The 25,006-nt window shown below is 31.6% G+C and overlaps 1 protein-coding gene and 1 long non-coding RNA gene across 2 annotated transcripts; both read right to left on the bottom strand.

The window, feature by feature from the left end:
• Positions 1 to 7,786: 7,786 nt before the first annotated feature.
• On the bottom strand, positions 7,787 to 8,432 carry LOC115890288. Its single transcript, XR_004051615.1, has 3 exons — positions 8,305 to 8,432; positions 7,985 to 8,107; positions 7,787 to 7,914 (listed from the first exon to the last, which is right to left on the bottom strand). It is a non-coding gene; the product is annotated as an uncharacterized LOC115890288 (long non-coding RNA).
• Positions 8,433 to 9,282: 850 nt separating this feature from the next.
• On the bottom strand, positions 9,283 to 23,343 carry LOC115890242 (mediator of RNA polymerase II transcription subunit 1-like; the record flags this gene model as incomplete). Its single annotated transcript, XM_030910420.1, is given in 9 exon segments — positions 9,283 to 10,183; positions 13,169 to 13,237; positions 13,935 to 13,979; positions 14,505 to 14,594; positions 18,018 to 18,083; positions 18,795 to 18,861; positions 18,864 to 18,947; positions 19,006 to 19,261; positions 23,088 to 23,343. Coding segments are annotated over 9 exon segments (1,093 nt in total), but the record flags the coding sequence as incomplete, so codon positions are not given.
• Positions 23,344 to 25,006: the final 1,663 nt, after the last annotated feature.

Genomic DNA, 25,006 nt, shown 5'->3' with positions numbered 1-25,006 from the left:
ATATATATATATATATTATATAAGTATATAATATACTTCTCGGAAGACTTTAAATAATAATAAACTTCCGGTTGGGTATATACAGGCGAGGCGGTTGAAGTTTCCCGGAACTCGCCTATACAAAACATCGGGAAGAACGGGAACAACGGCTTAATCAATGAAGACAATTCATCCGAACTACTTCCGATCTTTATCTCCGGCCAGTGCAGTTGAATTTTAGCATCGGCGAATAGCGGCAAACTATAGTTTTTGTCGAAGGGTCGTAAATATTCGGCCCCTTTAGCTTGCCGGTCGGGCGAAACTTCATCAGACCTCTGGCGGCGACATAATTTTAAAGTTTTGATTGCGCGCGGTGGGAGTTTAGAATGCTCTACCGTTCATTTATAAAGACATAGTCAACACGGTGTTAATAAAATGAAAGACAAAAAAACATCTGAATGAATTAATTATTCTTTTTGGTTTGGATTTTTTTAAGTAATTTTATGTTTCAAAACAATACAAGAAATTTTAAGTCCATACCAAGTTTTATTGTCAAGAAATCTAGAAATCTTGAAATATCTTGACGTAACAATGAAAGCCTTTAAATTAGGGTTCCCAACTTGAGCATCGGCGATTCCGGGACAATTATTTTTAAGCTTTTAAATAATTGAAGCAAGACATTAAATATTAGAAAATAAAATATATTATGTGTGTCGTACACATTTTTTTAGTTTCCAGGTCCCGGCCAAGGCAAAACTTTCGCCGGGACAAACTTTCTGATTCCTGGTTAATCCCGGCCAAACCGGGACGGTTGGGAACCCTACTTTAAATACATTATTTATACATACAGAAAAGTCGACAGACTTCGAGACATAGGAAAATCAAGTCCATTTAGTGTGTGTCCAAATTCTGACAAGTTTTCAAAAATGACAGGTTTGTTTAGACTGACGTTTAATTTCACCTGACCTCTAGGAGAATAATTTCTTTTTATGGGGGTACATAAAATCTAAAATTTACGGCCATGAAGAAATTCAAAACTTGGAGCAGTTAAGGCAGAAAACATTTAATGCCTTTGACACTGTCACCCCTGATATGTTATCCAATGTGAGAAGAGGGGATTTTATGATCGTTTGGGTTATTGTTTAATGCAAGAGGGAGACATTTTTGAACAATTTTTGTAATTTTTTAAATTTCATTATCCTGTTTTTTTACCGGTTACCCGTTACCTACCTTGACGAACATGGGAAAACAAAGGTCCTTTTCAGGACCACAAATATTTTGATTGAGAAATTTGTTACTTTTTCTTGGATTAAAAAATCAAAATTTGTTAATATAATACTAATTTAAAACTGTTTTTTTAGTTTTAATACACACTATAAAATAAAATGTATTATTATTATAATGTACATTATTAATACTCCATATATATTTTTTTTCCTTTCTTGGGTATGAGGTTTTTTTTTATTAATTGAAAATGGAAACTTTTTTTTTTATTATGCGACGCGCGACGTTTCGCCTCATCATGGTGGGCTTTCTCAGGCACTTTATTCTTGAAGCCGCAGCCGCCTTGCTACCACCAGTCTATATAGAATCTTTATAAAACCTCATACCCAAAAAAAAATATATATGGATATAATTCTAAAGGTTTAAGAAAAAGAAAAAAAAATAAACTATTATTAATACTATTATTCATTCGAAATGGCATTAAGGCCCAATTGCACCAATGATTTAAATTTTTCTTAAAGATAAGTAGAGCTTAGAATGAGCTGTATTTATATTTACATTAATATTCACATTAAATGAGGGAATTTGACTGATACAATTTTTGAATTTGAATTGTTTTTAATGATACTAACAATTTTAGTTCAATTTTTAATAAAATTTATTTAATATTAATAGAAATCCAAGAGATTGTAGCATTATATTTAAAATTCGCATGATTAATATAAATCCGAAGACAGAATTATTTTATTTAAATAATTCAGGTTTAAGTCCTCGCACCGAGATGACATTCTAAGTATTGTTTTTATCTAGTATTTTTTCTTCAAATTTATTTCTGGCGAGATATTTCAGTCCGGTCGAAGTTTGTTCGTCACTTTATATCTGACGATGTATAGTCATACCTCGTGCCTACCTTCCCTTGCCATATTGGTGGCTAAAGCTGAACCCGATAGAACTATCGGCGTTTGTTGGCATTTTGTCAATTTGTTTGGGAAAACCCTCTCAGCAGAGGTAAGATCTTTATTTTAAACGTAACGTTGAGTAACGTTTCCTAATGCCCTTTTTTCTTTGTATAGGGTTTTAGACTATGGCAGCATTTTAGTTTATGGCAGCATTTTAGTTTAAGGCACTTTATGGTAGCATTTTCTGGTGCCATTTTGTCTTTTTTGTACCTGACATTTGGTCCACGTTTTGTCCCTACATTTCACACCGGGAATAACGGAGGAATCTCCTGAATCCACACAAGTTTTCGATCCTGTCTGTCCAGAGACGTTTTATACCACAATCCAGTTCCAGTTACAGTTCACCACAACCAGCTTGTAACCAGAACGGATAAAACAGGCCAGATCACTTGATTTTATAACTATATAATTTAAAATCATTTGAATTCATTAAGCCCTTCAGGTATATTATATATTTAATTACTAAAGAAAAATCTTTGATAAATTTTACACATGTTATGCATATTTCTGATATTCACATAATACGTTTTTTTTTAATATAAAGAGTCGTAACGTTTTGGTACCAAGATCGCCAGACTTTATGCGGAATAATTCTTTTAAAATTATTATTCAGAAGCGTGCAGATTTAAACTACCATTATTAAGAGTGATGTATTTTGACATACAATTTACCAACAGATATTTTCAAACACCAAATTTTTTCATATTCTTATTTTATTCTATTTTACATTTAATTATTAATTATACTTAGTTATTAGTTTATCTCAGCGTTTCATTTGTGTAATTCCTAAAATAAGTAATACCTATATTCTGAGTTGATTTCTCAATTTTCAACTTGGAATTTTTCGAAAGTAAATGGAAAACTGAGTGGCGCCCAGTATCTTATAAAGACGTAAGTATCACAATTTAATTTTCACTAGCTTACGACCCATTACTCACCGGCAAACAGCTCCGTCGCATAGTGTTAGTTGTTTTAATATTTTTCCAAAAGAAAATTCTTATAAAAAAGCATTCCATCTTTTTTATAACTTCTAATGCCACAAGATTTGAAACCTCTTTTAGCGATTTATAACATTCTCAAATGAATTAAAGGTGCCGTTATTTTCTATGAAAACCACACAACTTTTTTCATAGTCGCTGCACTTGCTATAGCTATAAAAAATAATTTTTAAGGTGTGAAAATTGCGACACACGCTAAATGGACTTGATTTTTCTTGTCTCTCGAAATCTGAACTTCCTCCTCAAAACTCGCTCCAGAATTTGATTTAAATAGAGAGCCAGAAGAGACTGTAGCTTTGTTCGAGTTCTTGTTATTTACGATTCTGAACCGTCCTAGAACTCTGCAGCGTATGCGCATTTGAGATACTTTTTTCATATTTCCTTCTGCGTTTGCGTATCACAGTTATAGGACGGTTCAGAATCGGTAATAAGAAAAACCCAAAGTAAGCTATTATGTTCTTATTCAGCGAAGAAAAGGTGCAAGAGGAGAGTAGTGGAATCAGTGACTCACATGCAAATCATCAGTGCACTCTATGTTGGAAAAACCAATCAAACAAGTTTAGATTGGAAAGTGCCCATAAGGACAATGTAAACACTATTTGGCGCTATTCTTGCAACGGTCGCGACCCAAAGCTTTTGATAATTTCGAATCAGCTGTCAAATTTATTATTATTTTCTTTTAATATTATAAATAAAATACAGTGTGTTGCATACAAGAAACTTTATTTCATAAGGACATGTATGTGAAATACCTATGAAACAATAGAAACCGACGTTATGCCACGATCCACTATGGTTTTTGCAGTGCACAGTTCACAACACAGATTTTTTTAGTTTTTAATGCCACTTTTTCACAATTATTACGGGTTTGAGTAACTAAAATTTAAATTAAGCTCACAAGATAGCGATAATTACTTTGAGAATGGACGGTTTAAACACTTTTCGGTATTTTTTCAATAAAGGCGGTTTAAATTTTGAAAGATTTTATAACTTTTGAAGATTCTGACTTTGACAAGAGAAAATTATTTCTGTTATTGTTTGCAGTTGTTTTTAGCAACCGCTATAGCAGGCAGCGCCAGATCGCTTACAACGGTCGCGGTACAAAACAATTATATATTTTGGCGGGCTTTCCAATCTAAATTTATTTCCTTTATCTATATGGTTGGAAATGACGCCGGAACGTATATGTGCGACTAACTGTAATATTCTACCTAATTTTTTCTTTTAATAAATATTTGGATAGTTTTCCCACAATGTTTTATTTACCTTTTTAATATAAACAACATACCTGCTGCTATTTTGGTGGTATTCCAAATTACCTGCATGTTACGTCGACAAAGATACTAGATACGCAAGCATACTAGATATGTAGATGTAAGGTACACTATTTATTTTATTCAAAATAATCAACATTTACATTTTTTGCAATTTTATATGTAACTACTATTCCAAAATACCTTCATTTCCTCTACTTTTTAGTCTGCAACATGGAGACAGGATTATAACCCAGATTTGTGTGTTTCGTTTCTTCAGACAGCAACGAACACACCCTTCCAACTACACGAAATGTCGTAGATGATTTTTCACATAGCCAGCATCGCCCTGTACGTATTAATAGAAATTTTTTGGAGATTGGGCACTCCTGTGATCCCAAACGAAATCGCTTCTAATATTGTTGATAATTCAAAAGCACGAAACGACCGTGCACACACAATGTAAATCAAGCGACAATTAAAACAGCTCAAATCATCCTGTGCTGAGGAGACAGCATACTCCCAACTGTTCACCTTTGAAGAAATATTATAAGCATTAGACATATTAAGGCTGGCAAAGCTCAGGGATTTGACGGCATCCACTCGGAATTCCTTGTGAATTGTGGTGAATTAACAAAGCGATGGCTGATGCACTTTTTCACGGACATAATTAAAACAGGCACAATTCCACAGCCACTAAAAAGAGTTAAAATCATCGCCATCCTAAAGCCAGGTAAGCCTAAGGGCAAGCCGCAGAGTTTTCGCCCAATCGTACTGCTGAGCACAATCTACAAGCTGCTGGAGAGACTAATCTATAACAGCCCAAAAATTATGGAGAGCATATCAATTGAACAAGCTGGCTTTCGTCCTAGATGTAGCTGCGTAGATAAGGTTCTGTCCCTAACAAGTTACATCAAAACAGTATTCCAACACCAAGAAAAAAAAATATCAGTTGCTTTTATTGACTTGACCGCGGCGTACGATACAGTTTGGAGATCGAACCGAATCGATAAAACACTCTGTCAGGTAAAACCGAAACACTCCTTCAATCTGGAAGAGCAAGAAAGCAAAAAGATGAAACTTAATAACGGATTGTCACAAGGTCCCGTCTTAGCTCATAATCATAAAGCTGATATGTCTGCTAATTCAGCTAGAAAGCTTGGGTATGAAGATGACTGGGCGATAGCTACAAGACATAAACACCTCGAGGAGACGGAAGCTGTTCTTGGCCATGACCTGTCCGAGAGTCTAATAGTTTCTAATTTTAGGCGTAAATTTTCTATGAACAAATGCCTCTTTACCAACGTAATTGTCTTGTAATGGTTAGGAAGAAACGACTGAAACAAAGCAAAGCACCTCTCGTTCAATATGAATACCACCACATTGCACAACGCCTGAGATGATATCGCTCGATGCACGACACGCAAAGCTCACCGCTCAAGGGGTGCCAATATGAACGTGCACTTAGAGTGAATCAGATCGTTAATGCTTGTGTTTATAATGCAACAGGGTTAATTGCGCTTTCTGAACTAGTATGATCTTTGTGTACCTCTCTGATATTACGAAGTGGCATATCTACATTACTAATAGTTCGGAAATTATTAGCTTTAAAATTAACCTACTACGCTGCTTTAGTGTGGGTTTACATGCATTCATGTCCAAAGTTCATGTCGTCTGTCGTTCCGTCACTTCAATTACATTTAAGTATGAGCTGTCATTTCTTAAATAAACCAATAAAATTGAATAAAATCAGTTAAACCTATCCCGTTTTTGTTCTTTAGCTATCCTGTAATGTTTACAAAATGTTTAGGTATCTTCGTCAGAAAGGCAACGATATGATCTAAGATCACAGATAACATATAATCCAGATGGCCATTGCTTACGGAACAGCATGTTTTCGATGAGACAGTTCCCTATTAATGACACAGAGGGCGCCTATAGCCAAATCTAATAATATTTTTAAAACGAACCAATTTGGAGCCACACCACGGCCACGCGATGTGAAGCGACGTAGCCGGTTGTTCACATTTATAAGCAAATTCCCGGTCAAACCCAGGGAAAATGTATATTCGCACTTTAATACTAGACAATTGGATATGAAAATACTAGTCGCAGTGGATGTTTGAAAGTCAGAATTTCTAGATGCATATATATGCTATTTATAGCCATGAAATTTATAATTTAGATTTTATTTTTATTATTTGTCTCTTAATATTCATTAGCTGAAAATAAGGGTAAAAGGTTATCTATATAGTAATAAATAAAATTTGGCACATAGGTTCCTTAAGTGATGTAAATGAGCACTAAGAAGGGATTTTTGAAAATTCGACCGCTAAGGGGTGAAATTAGGGATGAAAAGCTGCATAAAAATTTGTTAAAATCTGATTTAAGAGTATGAAATTTTTCACACGAGTGCTCCTTGACTGACGTAATTGAACACTAAGGGGCAATTTTTGGAAATTCGCTCGTTAAGGGGGTGATATGGGGGTACATTTGTAGACAAAAAAAAAAGCATGTCCTAGGACTACGAAATTTTGCACAGAGGTGCCTTAAGTAGCGTAACTTAACAGTTCGATTATACAAAGCGATTTTAGGAAATTCTTCTACTAAGGGGTGAAACTGGGGGTGAAATTTTGCATACTTTTTTAAAATTAGTCCGAGGAGTTTGAAATTTGGAAATTGTTAATTAAGTGACGAAAGTGAGTACTCAGAAGCAAATTTTGGACATCCATCCCATAAGAAATAAGGGATGAAAATTGGTAAAATTGAAAATTGGAATTGGAAATGGCAATCGATGACATTTCCCATATAAATTTACATTTAAAATGACAGCGATCTTCATTTCATAGCCATCGCTGACGCCGTTTTTTCGATCATATGGTATATCAAATAAAGTATTATTAGAAAAGCTCACTAGATTGTTTCTAGTAAAAAGACCTTTTATTTTTGTCACAACAGGTGACATTTTTTTGTTTTTAATCAAGTAGGTTTTAAAAAAACTACAATAGGTAAAAAAGTTTCTAAACAATAGAATATCCAAATTAATTTATTTCCAATGACAATAATGTGTAAGTTTATAATTAAAGTTAGTTAATAAGAATAATAGGTGTAGTATATTTCAACATCATTCACTGGTTTTAAAAACATCAAAAAATATGCATGTGTTTTCATAGTATAAATATGAATTGTTCCTTACGTTAGTTCTTATTGATATAAAAGCAAAAAAGTATAAATTTAAAGGCTGCAATTTTATTAAAAATATGTTATTCTAACACATATTTTTTTAACTGTAATGTTCTAAATTGATCAAAATATAAATGTTATTTTTTTCCTAGGAAAAATAAAACTTCATAACTTAATTTTGATAAATAAATTTATTTCTATTAAATTTTATAGAGCAATTTGTATTACAGTTTTATTTCACATATTTTGTAATACTGCTTCGGTGCAGTGCCCCATTGCTATCTGTGAGTTCATTTAAATTATGACGACATTACTGATCTAGAAGATAAAAATGTACCTAAGTACCTTAATATTATAATCAAAAATGGCTAATTTTGTAAATGATTACCTATAATGGTTAGATGAGTTATGAATGTAAACTTCTTTACGTTGGTTTCTTGAAGTTAGGTGATATTAATTATCTTCGCATCATCATGGGCTCTAATCAACTGTAGAGTATTCGTCAATCAACCTGAAATATGTAATATTATTTACTTTATATTTACGAAAAATTATCTATATTATATTATATATTATTATTAAGAGTTTAAATTTAAATGTGATTAGAATAAATATACATCAGTATTTAACATTTTATCATAGGTAATATTCTATATATTACCTGTGATTTTATGCTAAAATGTTTAGTTTTGTGAAAATATTACTTACCTATAATATTTAAACGAGTTCCTGAATGTACAATTTGTTTATCACGATGTCAAGTTCTAAAATCTTGTATTGGTTGTCTAAAACTGTTTGATTTTGCTTAGTTATATTGTATCCTATATTTTATTAAACAAACTCGAAATAATGTTTATAATTACCTTCATCAGCCTTCATATCATTAAAGTGATAATAATAATCACTTATCATTATCAGTCATTATGTAGTTATTTGTTCATTTGTTGCTCTGTTTGTTGTTGTTTGTTTTCAAAGATCATTTTTGAGGTTAATGTCATATGAAACTTTTCGTAATTAGGGAACTGGTAATTGACGTGTGACGATAGATTAATAAAATAATAATGAACGTATTAAGTTAAATATTTATATATTAATTTAACATATCTATTTCATGTTTATAAATTACATAATTTTTAATTTGGTATAGTACCTTTAATTTTATATATTCATAATGAAATGAAATATATTTCGATATAACGTTTGGCAACCACGCAACTGAAGTGCAAGCGACATCTGTGCAAGAGAAGCAAAACCTCCCAAAAAAGTGAGAAAAGATATCTAAAAATTTCAGATTATTCAAATGTCACTCCAATATTTTTCCAAATTGGAGTGAAATTAGGGTGACAATTTTTAACACGTAAGGAGCCATCTGGATTATGTGTTATCTGTGCTAAGATACATTTTTTGATATTTTATTTATATAATTTCTAAATGCTTTTAACGTAGAGAAATGTATTCATTTAATACTTTTTTTTATTTTTATGAATATTCCGATGGTCTTTAAAAAAAGATTACACTGTCTGTGATCAAATTAAACACTAAATACCCAATTTTATTAATATTTTCTTGTATACGTTGGTTTAAAACAGATCAATGTATATTGTTATATCTTATGTTTATACAATATTTTTTAAATGGCTAATTTATCTGAGGAGATGAACTTGAAATAAGAAGGAATGAAAAATATTTTTTTAATAAAATTTAGTTTTATTAACAGTTAAATAATACAAAAAGCAATACATATATATAATAGAGGCTGAAACGAGATTCCACACTGGCGATTGTAGAATATTGTTTCACCTTTCCATCGGTAATTGGTAATCACACTTGAACTTGCTAGAGCTTGACTAGCAGAAACATAATGTGTAAAGCAAAAAATGGTTAGGCAAAATTAGTAAACGTTGGTAAAGAAAAATTAAAATAAAAAAATGGTCCCGTCTTTTTAGCCAATAACATTATACAATACCAAAAACTATTGTAAACAACAAAAAAATGAAAACAAAATCATCGCAAAATAAAATAAAAATCACATTGCTTCAAATAATAATAATAATAATAATCCGATTTTGCTACGTTTATATGGCAACTAATTTACAAAAAAGGGAACAAAAAATTTACATATAATAATAAATCCCTTTAAAAAGTTCTAGAAAAAATTATCTTTTAAAAAAGAAATAAGTGTAGTATATTTTTTTATATATTAAACTATATACTAGAAAAAGTTGCAACAAACTTAGGCGTCTTCGATTGGCAAAACTGGCGATTTTTGCCCACCGAAAAGGCTTTTTAATCTTCAATAAATTAACACTTTATACAAAAATATGAACAACTTCTTTTTAGAATTACGAAGCCTACAACTTATTATGTCAGTCATTGTAAGTTGAAATAAGTTAAGAAACCTAACTAAATGTGTTTTTGTAAAAGTAATTATAACCTAAATGGCTCCCTGTCTTCGATAGACGACTTCTTTTTACGCGCAACGCCGGTAGGTGTCTCTGACGCTCCAGATGGTCGTCGCAGAAGTCTGGACACTGCCGTCTGTTGGTCTGGATGGACTGGCGTGTTGGAGCCTGATGGTGTTCGTGTCCTAGACAAATAATCGGTTAATTAGTCACTCTGTAATGCAAATTATTCGTTATTTAAAGGTATCTTGATGAAAGATAGTCGTTGAGGTTTACTCTGTTCCCACAAAGACATCTTTGTGGAAACTTTATAATTCGCATCACTTTATTTAAGAGATGTAAATTATAAAAATACAAAATTACTAAAAATGCCTATATGTACATTATAAGATTTGTTGAGACTAATACAGTACTTATACACATTAAAAGGTTTATTTTTAATATTTCAAAAATTCGTGTTGTTTGTGAGAAAAATTGTTCTTTGTTGTTAAAATATTAAAAACAAAGCTTTTCATATCTAAAAGTATTGTAATGGCGGTCCAAACAAAATATTATCTTATAACGTTCATCAATAATACCGTATGATCGAATAAAAACGGCGTCAGCGATGGCTATGAAATGACGATCTATGACATTTCCCATATAATTTTACATATAAAATGACAGCGATCTTCATTTCATAGCCATCGCTGACGCCGTTTTTATTCTATCATACGGTATATCTAAATATGCACTTTTATTTTGTTACTATCCCTCATATACTCGTAAATAATACACTCTATAAGGCTAGTAGATATATAATATCATATGTATAACTGAATTCGTCGCCAAGACCGTGAAATGGAAAACCGTACTCAAGTGGAAGAGCGAAAGAACAGGCTAGAAGGTTTACCGACAATCCCCGCAGTTCGTCATAAACGATTTTTTTATATCGCATTATACTATTGGACGTTTTTATCGATGTTTTAGAAATATCGATGTTTTGCCAGTGATATTCGATGTTTTTAACATCAATATTAATATTAAACGGTTAATATATCGATATTAATATCGATGTGTAGTGGTTAATAGATTTGATGTTACCAAAATTTGATTTTAAAACAATGACATTATAGGGTGTCAAAAAAATAGTACATCCAACTTCAGTGATTCTACAGATAAAAATAAAACAAAAAGTTCCTAAGATGAACATATGCTCTAAGATACTTTCCGAGAAAGTTACAGGTTACCCCGGCACTCGGAAGGGTGTAAAAATAATCTCGGGTAAATACAAATAATATATTTTGTTTATTGTTTACCAATATTCTCAAAACAAATTAAGAATCGGTAAATTAATCTCGGGTAAATACAAATAATATATTTTGTTTATTGTTTACCAATATTCTCAAAACAAATTAAGAATATTGGTAAACCGTTTTTCTTGAAATTTGTGTAAGAGTGTGTAGTGCGGTGGTACCATTCACCAAAAAGCGAAATCTGAAAAAATTGAAAAGAATCCAATTAGATGAAAAATAAATACCCACTGCCAAACCACAGACTGGCATGCATCTACATCACAGGAGCTATGAGAACCTGTCCAACAGCAGCAATGGAGGTCATTCTAGATCTAATACCACCGTATATTGTCATCGGTAGATATTCCAAATGATTAGAATAATCGCTAACGGAATCAGTACTGGGAGAATTGTCAGATCAGGGGCTTGGAACACCCTCAAAAAAGTAATACCACTCCTCCAACTCCCAGTGGATGACATACCGAGAATGTACAATTTTGAGAAACACCTCAATTTAGTATTGAGCAATAAAAAGAATTGGAAGAGAGAAACGTTTGCTCAGCAGTTAAAAGACCAAACTTCCAAAACCAATGCAGAAACAGGGAGGATTTGAGCCAACAACTAAATACTCCAAACCAATGGGCACCTACCGTAGCATCCTACAGGTAGAAATCTACGCTATCAAAATATGTGTACAACTTATCTTAGATAGGAACTATCAGTATCATTTCAAAGTTGGTCAAAGAATGCATAGAGAAGCTGAACAAATTAGGCAAAGAAAACAAAGTTCTTCTACTCTGGGTGCCAGCTCACCAAAGGATAGAAGGTAACGAGAAAGCAAATAATCTAGCTAGAAAAGGAGCAACTCCAGTAACTGGATCAGAACCGTTTTGCTTCGCAAGTGGAAACCAACTAAAAGCAAAACTGAAGATCTTGGAAGACTCCATCCGTAACCTGGAATGGGAATCCTGCAACGGTCTGAGACACTCGAAGAAGTTTCTGAAGACACGACCAAGAAAAATCAAAGATTTTCCTTGATTTAAGTACCAACAATTTTCGGATTGTTACGGGGTTTCTAACAGGAGTCTCCTCAACGAACACCTCAGTGGGGTGAAGCTGAGAAACAACGGCGAATGCAAATTCCGTGGGGAAAATGAGGAAACACCAGAACACCTCATCACTGTGAGCCGAGACGACAACCATTCGTACCATAAACTTTGGTAGAACATTGGAGATGGAGAACTACCCTACGCTATCTAATAAAAAATTGAGTAATATGAAAATTATTCTAAATTTGTGATCTGTCAGGACATCAGTGTCCACTCATTACAACGAAACGAGAACGACATTCCAAATATCGGCACCGCGGTAAACGTAGATGAGTATTAGCTTTTATGCAAGGAAATATACCACGAGACAGGAGTATATAGTTGATTGGATAATTTAGATAACGTTTAACCATCCTTGTTGATAGCATTAAGCATGATTTTCCATCGCACTTTCTTGGCCGATGCCAAGATTATTTACAATCCTTATAAAGAATATTGTTTATAATCTATCCCTAAATAACATTAACACAGTAAATGACTAAAATCGAGACCACAAAGACACTTGAAAAAATATGTTCGTGAACTTTTTTAATTAAATGGGATTATTTAAAGAAATGTATTTTTTATTTTCTGTAACATATCAATAATGTTAACTTTTAACGTTAAACGTTTTTTAATGTTAACTTTAAAAACCTTTAACGTTAAAAAAAGTTACTGTAATTATACTTAAGGATAGTAAATAGAATTAAAATATTTTTAACGAATGAAGTATGGTAAATTATGATAATTATAACAAATACAAAACAAACATTCTTATATTAGAAGCTTGTTAAAAGAGTTAATTTACCTAGAGGCAGTCCTTAACGTTGGGGCAACGCCAATTGTCACTTGCCTAACTTTGTTTGAACTTGCGCTCCTGCGTTAAAAAGGCACACAACATGCCGGTTAGAAATAGGTTAAAATGGTTATATTCATTAAAATGCCAAAGGCACAAGACACAATTTCCTTTTATATATGTATCAAAAATAACTTAATATTTAGTTATTAAAATATACTGTATACTTAATATTTATTTCTTTATTAAATATAAAACAAGGTACGCCCCTGTTTTTTGTCCCAAAACCGCGAGTAGTATGTAAAACTGGCAATTTCCTATTTTTATAAATAAACTAAGTAAGATAAAATACATTAAGGAAAATATGAATTATAAATATAAAAGGAAACGCAGTACCTATAAAATTACATGCAATATGTATAAATCTCGTGAAACAACGATGCAATACTTAAATTCATTGCTATAAATTATCCAGCAAACTAAAGTATATTATGTAATATAAAACTGGTGCTGAACTAGCTGTAAAAAGTCTAGTAATAATATATACATACAAAATGCAACATGCGTTACTGTATTACTATACTATAATTATTGTTTTGCCAAATTAAAACAAAAAATATTCACGTGCATTAGGTACAAAAATGTTATAATATACAAAAACAGTATACTTGTTTTTAATTTATTGTATATTGTCGTAAAACAAGTACACTGTTTTAGCATACTGTACATTCATTTAGTTACTAACTATATGAAATGCGTTCAGTAAATGAATTTTTACCTCTTTAGAATTGGAATTTTCGATTTACTTGATAGTGATTTGTCACTGATCGTTAGTCAGGAAAAAGAAAAACAGAAAAACGGTTAGTAACATACACACACAAAAACGGTAATATCAACAAAGGTTAGTAAAAAATAGTGCTAGTTCAGTATTATCGACATATAGTGTGCCTAACCAGAGAATGGTTGATCTTAAAAACTTCATATAGACAATACAGTCTGTTTTGCAAATTAAAAAAAATAGACAAAATCACCAATGTCATATAATTCTTTTATCAGACAGACTATAATCACGTTGAATGATTTCACTGAACTAGCTAAATTCTCAATAAACATGCATATACTTGCTGAGAAACTCTGAAAATTATGGAAAATTCTGTTAGTATAGGTACATTAGAAGAAAACAGTTCTTTGAAGCATATTGTACGGTGAAAGTAAATCAAACTTCAATTATATGAAATTTTATAAGATGTTAACTTACAAAAAAATCAAAAACGCACAAAACAAAAAAATATAACTTGATAAAACCAAAACGCCACTCGACAAAAACATGCACTAATAGAACATTTACCCAGAAGAAAGCGACATAGAACAGGAACTGGACGTAGAAAGTGACTCTGGTTCGTCCTTACTATGTCCTCTGTATATCGGTATGCGAGACCTTTACAATACCAACCAACACATTACCCATAGTAAATTACATCTAAAGATGCCCAACAGACCAGCATACAGGTGCATCACACATGTCCGTCGACATGCGTGACATTAATATATAAGAATGCAGAATTGTACGCTCAATCTCGATATGAATTGCCAGATAAGTACCTAGCAGCCCATAGACGGGTAACCAGTGTGTCATACTTATAAACCTGTATAAAAATGACTATGTATATACTATACATTGATATACTACGGTTGTCAAGGTTCGGGTTTGGGTTCAGATTTCCGTATGTAAGAAGAGTACAATGCATTTATAATGTACTGAACAAAGGGAGAAGAGTAAAAACGTTGCCAAACGTATGAAATAAACCGAGAAACTGTGCACATTGTTAAGAGACGTGGAAGGGAATAGGCAGCTTCGTCGCAGTCGAGACGGTCACGCTGCAGAAACATAAAATTTAAATCCAGTACTTCTAGGGAAGGGTATACATCATGCGTTCAGCAAGACAGTACATGCGAAGCAAGACTTGCCAGTGGGGTATATTGACTCATGATATAAAGCAAAATGTAAGAAGCCAGTTGTTTATTTATTATATAATTATTTGATAGTTAAAGAGCTAGTAACGTTTTCGAGAGAGTATTTTAAGAAAACTGGCTCTTTAATATATCTTTTGCTATGCTCTCTGGAGCAGCGTGCGAGTCGTCTAACTGCCGATAGATGTTGCGTTCACTACTGCGCATTAAAAGAAGAAGATCCTATATTTTTATAGGACTTATACTGTAAGCAGTTGCTCCTCACTTTGATCAGTACACCATAGTGTACTGAACAGGGTGGGTCAAATTCGACGCTTTTAAATGGAAACACCCTTTTCTATAGGAGATAGACCAAAACTAATATGGTGTCCGGAGCTCAATTTTTGTCAAAAACATGATGGTGAAAACCGCATATCGATATCTGTCACGGTTTTGGAGTTACGGGGTGTTTTTCAAAAATATGCATTTTTAACAAATCGCTGTAACTTTTTTGCTATGGAATTTTTTTTCTTCTTAAGAAAACATTTTCAAAGCACCTTTTTACGTAGAATTTAATGGTTTAAGTATATTTTTTTAAAAATTAATAATTTAAGAATTATCAATAGAAAATTTGATTTTTTATATGGGACACCCTGTATATTTTAAATTTATTGAAAAGAATTTAAAATTACCTTTCCAAAAACATAACACACTTGATATTTTGCTCGATTCCTTAGAGATTCATCGAGATATAGAGTATATAAAAATTCGCCCGCTTTAAATAAGTGAGCTTTGAACGGCACCGCCAAAAAATTCTAGCTGTGAGCATCAGTTAAAACGAAACTAATATTTGCTATGAGAGATGCAGAATTATAACAATTTAAAATATATTTAATCAACATCAACACATTTAAACTATATCTAATAACTATAAAAATAAATAGCAAACCAAGACATGAGATTTTGCTACAGGTGTTCGACATATCGACCGTCTTCTGTCATGGACAGACGGGGCAATTTTTGAACATTTATCGCGGAATTCATTAACTCAGTGGGGGTGAAAGATACCCTCTCATAACTGCTAAGTATTTCTAATTCTTGTCTAGATTATCGAGTTCGATTAAGGGCATATCATCAATAAGGGGTCCAAAGCCTACTAGTTAAAAGTGGCAACTTTTAAAATTCTGTATTGTAGCAAAATATCAAGTGTGCTATATTTTTGAAAAGGTAATTTTAAATTCTTTTCAGTTAATTAAAAATATAGAGGGTGTCCCAAATAAAAATCAATTTTTCTGTTGATAACCCTTAAATTATTAATTTTAAAAAGATTATACTTAAACCATTAAATTCTACGTAAAAAGGTGCTTTGGAAATGTTTTTATAGAAATACAAAATTTTCCATAGCAAAAAAGTTACAGCGATTTGTTAAAAATTCACATTTTTGAAAAACACCCCGCAACTCTGAAACGGTAACAGATATTGATGTGCGGTTTTCACCATCATGTTTTTGATGAAAATTGAGCTCCAGACACCGATATTAGTTTTCGTCTATCCCCTATAGAAAAGGGTGTTTCCATTTAAAAGCGTCGAATTTGATCAACCCTGTACACATTGACTGTACTGTAATATACATGAAAATCAACACCCAAAGCCAGAAGCTGGCATGAATACTCCGGTCTATGAACAATTTACGTACTTGTTTGATAAACTCATATAAGGTTGTTTTGTCGTACAAAAAGTTATTTGCGTTGAATCCAAACGGAAACTAGTTTGTCAGTGGCTTTTTACTAGTAAAAAAATCTTAATCGACAAAAAATTATTAACGTTTTAGGAAGTATATCTCCTCCCGTCGTCAGAAACAAAAAATAAAAAGAAAAAGATATTTAAAATATCTAAATGCAACTATTCAAGAACGCTTTAGATGTTTTGTGAAAATGACATTTAGCTGGTTTCCTTTTGGATTCAACGCAATGGTTATCAACGTAAACTTATTTTGTAGATTTCTTTTCTAGTCGCGAATAACCTAGACTTGGTACATACAGTATTTAAGAATATCTTTGCTGTACAAAATGTACAATAATTTTGTTCTCACGCATGAATATTACGCATGTCGTCGCACATATTATGTGCCCCCTTGTATGCTGGTCTGTGGACAGCTTAACTATAAGTGTTGAGTGAAAGATATTTTTCAACCAACTCTATTAAGTCTGTCTATACATTAATGTTCTGTCTGGTTTCTTAGGCCAACCTTTCATTATAAATTAATAATTAGTAATAGTAATCTAACATTTTCTGATCAATTTGTGTAATTTATTTTTAAATAAATACATTTCATTTGAAAAAATAACTGAAGATTTTCAAAGTATATTTTAATTAATTAGTACATAAAATTTGGAATTAAACTAAAAAATATTAAGAGTTATTAGTAAATATTATTATTGTCAAAACTACCAAGATTATTTTTTGCTATAATACCGAAACTGTACCTTAAATTTTGATTTAAAACGGAATTTTTGCTGGAATTGGCGAAAATTCAATGTTCACATTTTCCATTTACACATTTCCTGTAAAGAGTAATATATTCCAAAATCAATTTTGAAAAAATAAAATTTGGATTAGTTGGCCCAATTACCAAAAAAAAACCTAAGTAACCCACTAAATTTCCCATCTATAATTTTGCCCCTCTAATTTGTCTACCAAAACCGGTTTCCCATATATTTTTGCGAAATAATTATACTATAATTTTGTTAAAATTCCAAATTTAGATGGTTTTTTAATGCCTATCAAAATAGGGCAAGTACTGGCAAAGTAGTTATAACGGAATTTTGAAACAAAATTATATAATATATAAAATATCGCTATCGAACAATATATACAGAACATGACAGAATTCTGTCCCATTTTCTTTTACCTTGATGAACTTGAACTAAGTCCTGTTAAGGTTGGTATGCTTGAGGCTCTGGATATGCCTGTTGATCTACCGAAGGTTAAAGAAAATACATGCCCTCTATTAGTAGTGTTGGAAAGCTTTATATTTGTATAAAAATCATATTTTAGAATAAAATAGTCAATCTTATTGTCATAGAGATTGTTTTTATTCTAAAATAGATTTTATACAAATTTAAATTAATTGTTTACATGGAATATTTTCTCCGCAATTTTATAGTAAAAATTTAGTCCTAATGCACCTAATCATTCTATTAACAAATATTTAATATCATGTTGCTCAATCATTACAGTTATCAATCACTTATTATGTTAAACTACTTGATACAATATTTTTTTGTTAAATTAGTCTATAAATTCAATGCTTTTAAAATTTTGATTAGAAAGAATATTTATGTACTTATTAAGTATCTGATATAACTTTAGGAACATGAGGCTAATATGGCGTAGTAGAGAAATCAATGCTAAATGAATAATTAAGTATGGTATACTAACACTAATAGATTTTAATAATTTAAATCTCGATAAAAAATGTTCACGACGTTACCTTTTATTAGTTATTTTAAATGAAAATGCGAAATCAAGAAACTTCTTAAATGGTATATCATCTAAGAAGATTCTTATTACATTTTCTTGTTATTTTTTTCTTTTATCATTAAGTTCCCAAAATTAAATCAAAAATTATTTAGTGTTGGATTATATTTTGGTATGTTAGGAGATTTATTTATAGAAAAACTAATACCTAGGAGCTGGACTAGCAGGCGACCGAAGACCACTAGGTGTCCTTGGCCTTGAACCCGTTCCGTTCAGAGTTGTCTTTTGGCAGACGACAGCGTTGCTGAACTGCGACCTGAGGTAGTTGGTGTTCGTCTAGGTATTCTCGAAGGGGTATCATCTAATAGTAATAGCAAATTTAATAAAAGAATAATTAATTTTTTCTTTGTTAATATTACCTGTACTATCTAGTGACAAATTCGACCCATGCCTAGACGGTGGTTTACTTCCAGGCCTGCTACCCGTTCTAGATGCTGGTCTCGAGTTGTTTCTCGATCCACCAGGGGTGATGTTTGACCGATACGTCGGCCTTCTTGGCGTTCTGAATCCACTCTCATTGTCGCTTAATGAATCGGGAGTTCCAGCAGATAATGATGATTTGGTATTGCGCGGTAAGCTTCCCATTGGTACTGACCTCTGTGATCTTTCTCTGACCTAAATTTATAGTGGAGTAATGTATTAATAAAGGTTGTTTATTTATATTTCAGTGGTAGAAAATAGAAAAAAAACGAGTTTGTTTAAAGCCAAGCCGTGATCTTTTACACTCGATAAAAGGTTGTTTTAAGATGAAACTGACATCATAAAATTCAAAGTTTAATAAATTACATGGCGCATATCACTACTGAAATTTTGAATAATATTTTATAGAATTTATAAGATCTAGTCTCAATCTATAAACAAACTCGAATTTTACTGATTATGGAAAACAGCGTAGTAGTTTCATAAATATATTTCTGGAAAACGTCTTTTAACAAAAACGGCAAACATTTCCAAAAATATACTTCCTACCATACACAAAAATCAGTCACTCATCATTCATTCTCTCAAAACGTCAGTGCCACTGAAATAATACTTAGATTCTAATAATCGGTACTAAATTAAAGAAAAAAAAACATCATTGTGAGCACAGTGTCGTCAAATTCAATTATTCGAATTCCAACAAACTTTGTATAAATATTGCAATATCTAAAACGTGGATTCTTTAACGTTTAACAACTATACTCACCAACAGAATAGTTTTTACGTGATCTGGAGAGGTCAAGACAATCTTCGTTTAGATAAAATGAAAGAGAATATTTCAATTTTATTTTTCAAAAATGTAAAAAGAGTAGCAGAACGTGTTCTAAGTTCGAGTGTGCGATTTAGGGCTAAAAGTTGTATTTAAATATTATGTTTTCTTACTGACCTGCTGGATACCTACCATTGGCATTTGGGACAGATACAAAAGTTTGTGGTGGTCTTTTTCTGGACCGATAACAGCAACTAAATGAATCAATTTCATTATAGTACTACTGTCATTGTAATTTATTCTATATTTTGAGTTAAATAGTGTATAGTTCCATTAAGCATTTCAATAATCTATTAAAAATAACGCTAATAAAACAAATACTCAAATAAAAATACGTTGACAAAAATTAAAGAATCAAACTGTTAACAAATATTATTAAAAAAATCCTAACTTGTTTTTATATATTTTTGTTTTCAATTGGAATACTCCTTAAAATAGTATGTTTTATTTTTTCATATAACTTTGAGTTAATGTAACATTAAGCAAGTTATTTCTATGGTGTTTGGTTTGGTGACCAGTGATTTTTTCATAACTAGAAAATATATGATTCACAAGTCTTTGTTTTATTGGCGTATTCCCATAAAATTACTAATATGTTACCACCACAAAGGTATAAAAAATCTTACATTAAGCATTACATACATAAAACATTTTAAAGGACAATTAGATTCACCATTCGCCCTAAAGAAAACACAAATGCTTAAAAAAAGAAGAATACAATGAACATTTAAAAAAAATAATATACTTGAGAATCCAATCATGTCATTTAAATATTGACTGATGTTATCATCATGACATCCCTAATATTTAGAAACTTGTTTATTGCAATAAAATAGTTATTTATGATATAAGTGCTAAAAGTGGTATTTTATTTTGTGAGAAGGGAAGCTTGGGACTTGTCCCATCCCTTCGAACAAAATAAAATCACTTTTAGCACACATATCATACACTATTTTTTCTACAAACAAGTTTCTGCTCGTATATATCAAGGTATTATTACTTTTTACGCTAATGAATAATTCATAATATATGTCATTCTGAAATCAAATTAATTATGAAGTTTATGGTTGCTAGGGTAACAATTATCGCTTCAGCGTTAAAAGTAAATCACGTGACTTACTTTTAGCACCAGTGCTAAAAGTAAATGACTTTTACCATCAGTAACATATGTCACATTTTAGGCACTGACAGCATACCTTAAAAATTACATTTTTACTGACGTTTGTAGAAAAAATATGTTTACAGCACCATATTTCTTGTTTGGTTTAGTAATGCTTTGGCAAGTAATGCTTAAAAATAAGAATCTTTATTAAATAATATCAGATTTAATTTAGGGATAAATGCTTAATAATATTAATCAAAAAAATTAGAGTGATTCCGCACATAAAATACTTATAAACCACAGGGGATAATAACTCTAGTTCCATTTTTCTCTCAAAATAACGAAACCTCTTTATTGTTTTATTTTTAAACCTCCGCAACACTGTCATGCTCATGCTGATTGAATCCTGTGAAGTTTGTACAGATTTTCAAAAAGTCACATAAGATTCTAGCCAGAATTTACAGCTAAAGCAATATGTTTTCTAGAGAATGAAATAAAATGTATTTACACGAGCGCCTTTAGCCTAGCTAGTTTCTGAAAATATTGCACAAACTATACCTTATATTCTAGAAGAGAACCGAAACCATGTGCACAGAATATCGTATCACAATAAACTAAATTATACAATATTATATATTTTTACATATATAAACCGTTGCTGCATGTTAAAAGAAATACAATATAAAAAAATAAAAAACATTTAAGTAAAAATATATACACCGGGTGGTGTATAGGCGTTGAAACATAAGAAATCCCATCTAAATTTTGAATTGTCCATATATTGGCTCCCTACTGATTTTACAGTCGTAAATATATTTTTTAAAGATCTGTTTGTTTTAAAACTTGTCCAAATTAGGCAAAAGCGTAACGTACAAAAAATTAAATTTGACATTCACAAAATCCTAGGTTGAAAACTTAAGCACTCCTGTACTGTTCGGGTCGCTCTCAGGGTAAAGCGGGTGTGTGACCGAAGGAAATATATATTATAATTCAGAAATCTGCCTAAGACTTAGCCAGATCCTGTCGTGTTAAGCCACACCCAAAATTTCAAACATACGTGCTTGGATTAAAGCTTGATCAAGGTTTGGAGGGCTTCAGCATTTGCCATAAAACAGCAAGCAATTTGTTACAGAACGATATAAATTATATATCACTATAATCACAAAACTTTAATCTACTTCCGTATTGTAACGGAATTTTAAATTATGTCTTTATTTTCGAAAAAATTTAGTCCAAACATAAGGAATATTTTGATGTTGTTTGACCATCGAAATCTTAAAAATAAAGAAGTTGTCTAAAAATGTGCTACAATACGGATATAGTATAATCCTTTATCTCTAATTTCCTTCTTCATTTGTGTAAAAATACCTAGCTAGTTTTACATAAACGTTAAATGCCGAACGCTTCTAATTTTGCTACTTTTTCGAACTAGTGAAATGGATTCTTAAGGTATGTTAGCATATGCCTGGTTTTGCATTGTTACCTGTTCAGTTTCGATTTAAAACTAGATGGAGTTTTTCATAAATTAGTTAAAATCGACTTGTTCAAAATTGTTCAAATTTGACATGTGTATTCAGCATATGCAGACCTTTGAAATTCCTATTACCGACTTCGCTGTAAATTCAGGGGAACCAATATTTGCGCAATTCAAAATTTACATAGGATTTCCTATGTTTCCAATGCCGATGCACCACCCGGTATGCATTGAAGAATAAAATGAGATAACTGAATATGTTATACACCATAGACCTAAATATTTCTTTTAACATGATAGACAACACAATCGTCTCACTCAGACCCTTAAAAAAATTTTAAATAAAATTTTATAAACAACATTTGTATAAAAACGCCATATTGTCTAATATTTTAGTGTATTTTGTGATGCTAAAACGAGAACTGATTTTTTTATGATTAGTAATTAAATACTAGTACTTAAAAAGTAAAATACCATAAGCCTACATCTTATGAGGTAAAATAGATAAGTACCTAAAATAGCAGTCAAAACACACGAAAAGGAATTCTAGAGTGAAACGATTGCGATTGACACCGATATCGAGATCGGTTCACGTCACACAAGTAGTCAACTTTACCCAATAGCAAGTGTTCGGATTGACGTGGGCCAAGTGAAGGGTGGGTCCGGCGTTTGAACCCACGTGCAGCGGATACGCGTTGCCTATCTCCCCTCTAGCTCGGATCTCGTCAAAGATCGGCATCAGTTCGGCTAAGTGTTCGTGAGCTACAGGAGAACAACACACATGCGTATTCGTCACAATCGAGAGAAAATTTAAGGTGTAGGTGTAGGTGTGTGAAAACGTGGTGCCTGGTACTGTGCTAGACCGGCCGTGTCTTGTGTATTAAGTTATATTTACCGGGGATATATTCTTAAATTTTACAGTGAATTTAAGTTCTAAAGTTATTTACAACCAGTTTGAAATTGCATATATAAACACGGTCAAGGGAAGTAATTACATAAATATCCTAAATACTAAATATTAACTATTCATTTATTTAACCAAAATATTGATCGCACTAGAAGTTTTTAAGTAATTAGAAAAGTTGTAAATGAAAAAGGATTCAAATGGAGTCGAATAATGTATCAACAGGCACCATACCACGATGTCCAGTATCGCATAACGTGTATGGAATAATAAACAAATATAATACAACTTATATGCTGAAGAAGAGTTTAAGCGACGGGCACCCAAAAAACGAGTACAGAGATTTAGCATGTAAAGCGTTTAAAGCGTCTTTTGCGACTCGAAACAAAATAATACGAAAATATACGAGTGGCCCGACCAAAGCATTTAGCGCTTCTTAGTATATAAAAAGACGCTTTAATCGCTTTACACGCTAAAATGCTTTACACACTTTCTGAGGGGCTGTGGGCTTTGTCAGTCGAGCATTAGACATCAAGAAGAAGTGGATACTACACTGATGTAAAACCCTAATTTAGTTTTTGTTTTAACTCACGTAAGTATTCATAACTGTGATTAAAAAGACTTGTGATTAAAACTAAATCAAAACGTTTTGTAAAATTTCAACAATAAAGGCAATGTCAGCCCAAGAATATAAGCGAATATTTTATTATATCGGGAGTAAGAAAAAAAGTATTAAAGTCGTATTGGGAATGAGAAAAATTAGATACCTAAATATCTATTATCTTGAGATAATGAATGAGAAAGGAGTCTTTATAATGGGGATGAGAATGATGAGATGCCTGAATATCAATTATCTAGAGTTAGTGGATGAGAAGATATTAGACTGATCTATTATCTGACTGAATATCATTGAATATCTATTATCTTGGTACTGGAAATGAGAAAGAAGTGGACATGAGAAAGCTGAGGATGCCTGAATATACATTATACAGAAAATATATGCATTATTCATAATTTGGAGATAAGAAAGAAGTTATTATATTGAGGTTGAGAATGATGAGATGCTTGAATATCTCTTATACAGAAAATGGAACTGAAAAAATGTGAGAATAGAAATTACTGATGAGAAAGAAGATATTGCATTGGGGATGAAAATTACGAAATGCCTGAACATCTATTATATTAGTATTGAAAATGAAAAAGAAGTGGTGATAATAAAAGATGAGTATGCCTGAATATTTATTGTCTACAAATTGGAGATGATAAATGAGTCATTATATTGAAGTGATAAGAATATGATGCCTGAATATTTATTATTTTAAGATTTAAATGAGAAGGAAGTCATTATATGGAAAAAAAGAAAGATGAAATGTATGTAATGAAATGTATACCTATTATCTCAATATTTTGGTTGAAATTTGATTAAGAAACTAAAAAAATACTGTAGTTACTTCCCTAAATCCAATATCTAAGTAATTATCTATGAAATAAAAATTAATTTAACTAAAAACTGAAATATTAGTTATTGATTTATAAACAAATATTTGTGCGTGTATTAAGCAAGTGTAAACCCAAAAGATTTTAAAATAATAGGAAAAAGAAAACGAAAAATCTACTAAAAAATCTACAAA

Source organism: Sitophilus oryzae, unplaced genomic scaffold (genome assembly GCF_002938485.1).
Source record: "Sitophilus oryzae breed Bouriz unplaced genomic scaffold, Soryzae_2.0 scaffold_860_pilon_pilon, whole genome shotgun sequence".
Classification (NCBI taxonomy): domain Eukaryota; kingdom Metazoa; phylum Arthropoda; class Insecta; order Coleoptera; family Curculionidae; genus Sitophilus; species Sitophilus oryzae.
This window is presented reverse-complemented; position numbering and strand designations above follow the sequence as displayed.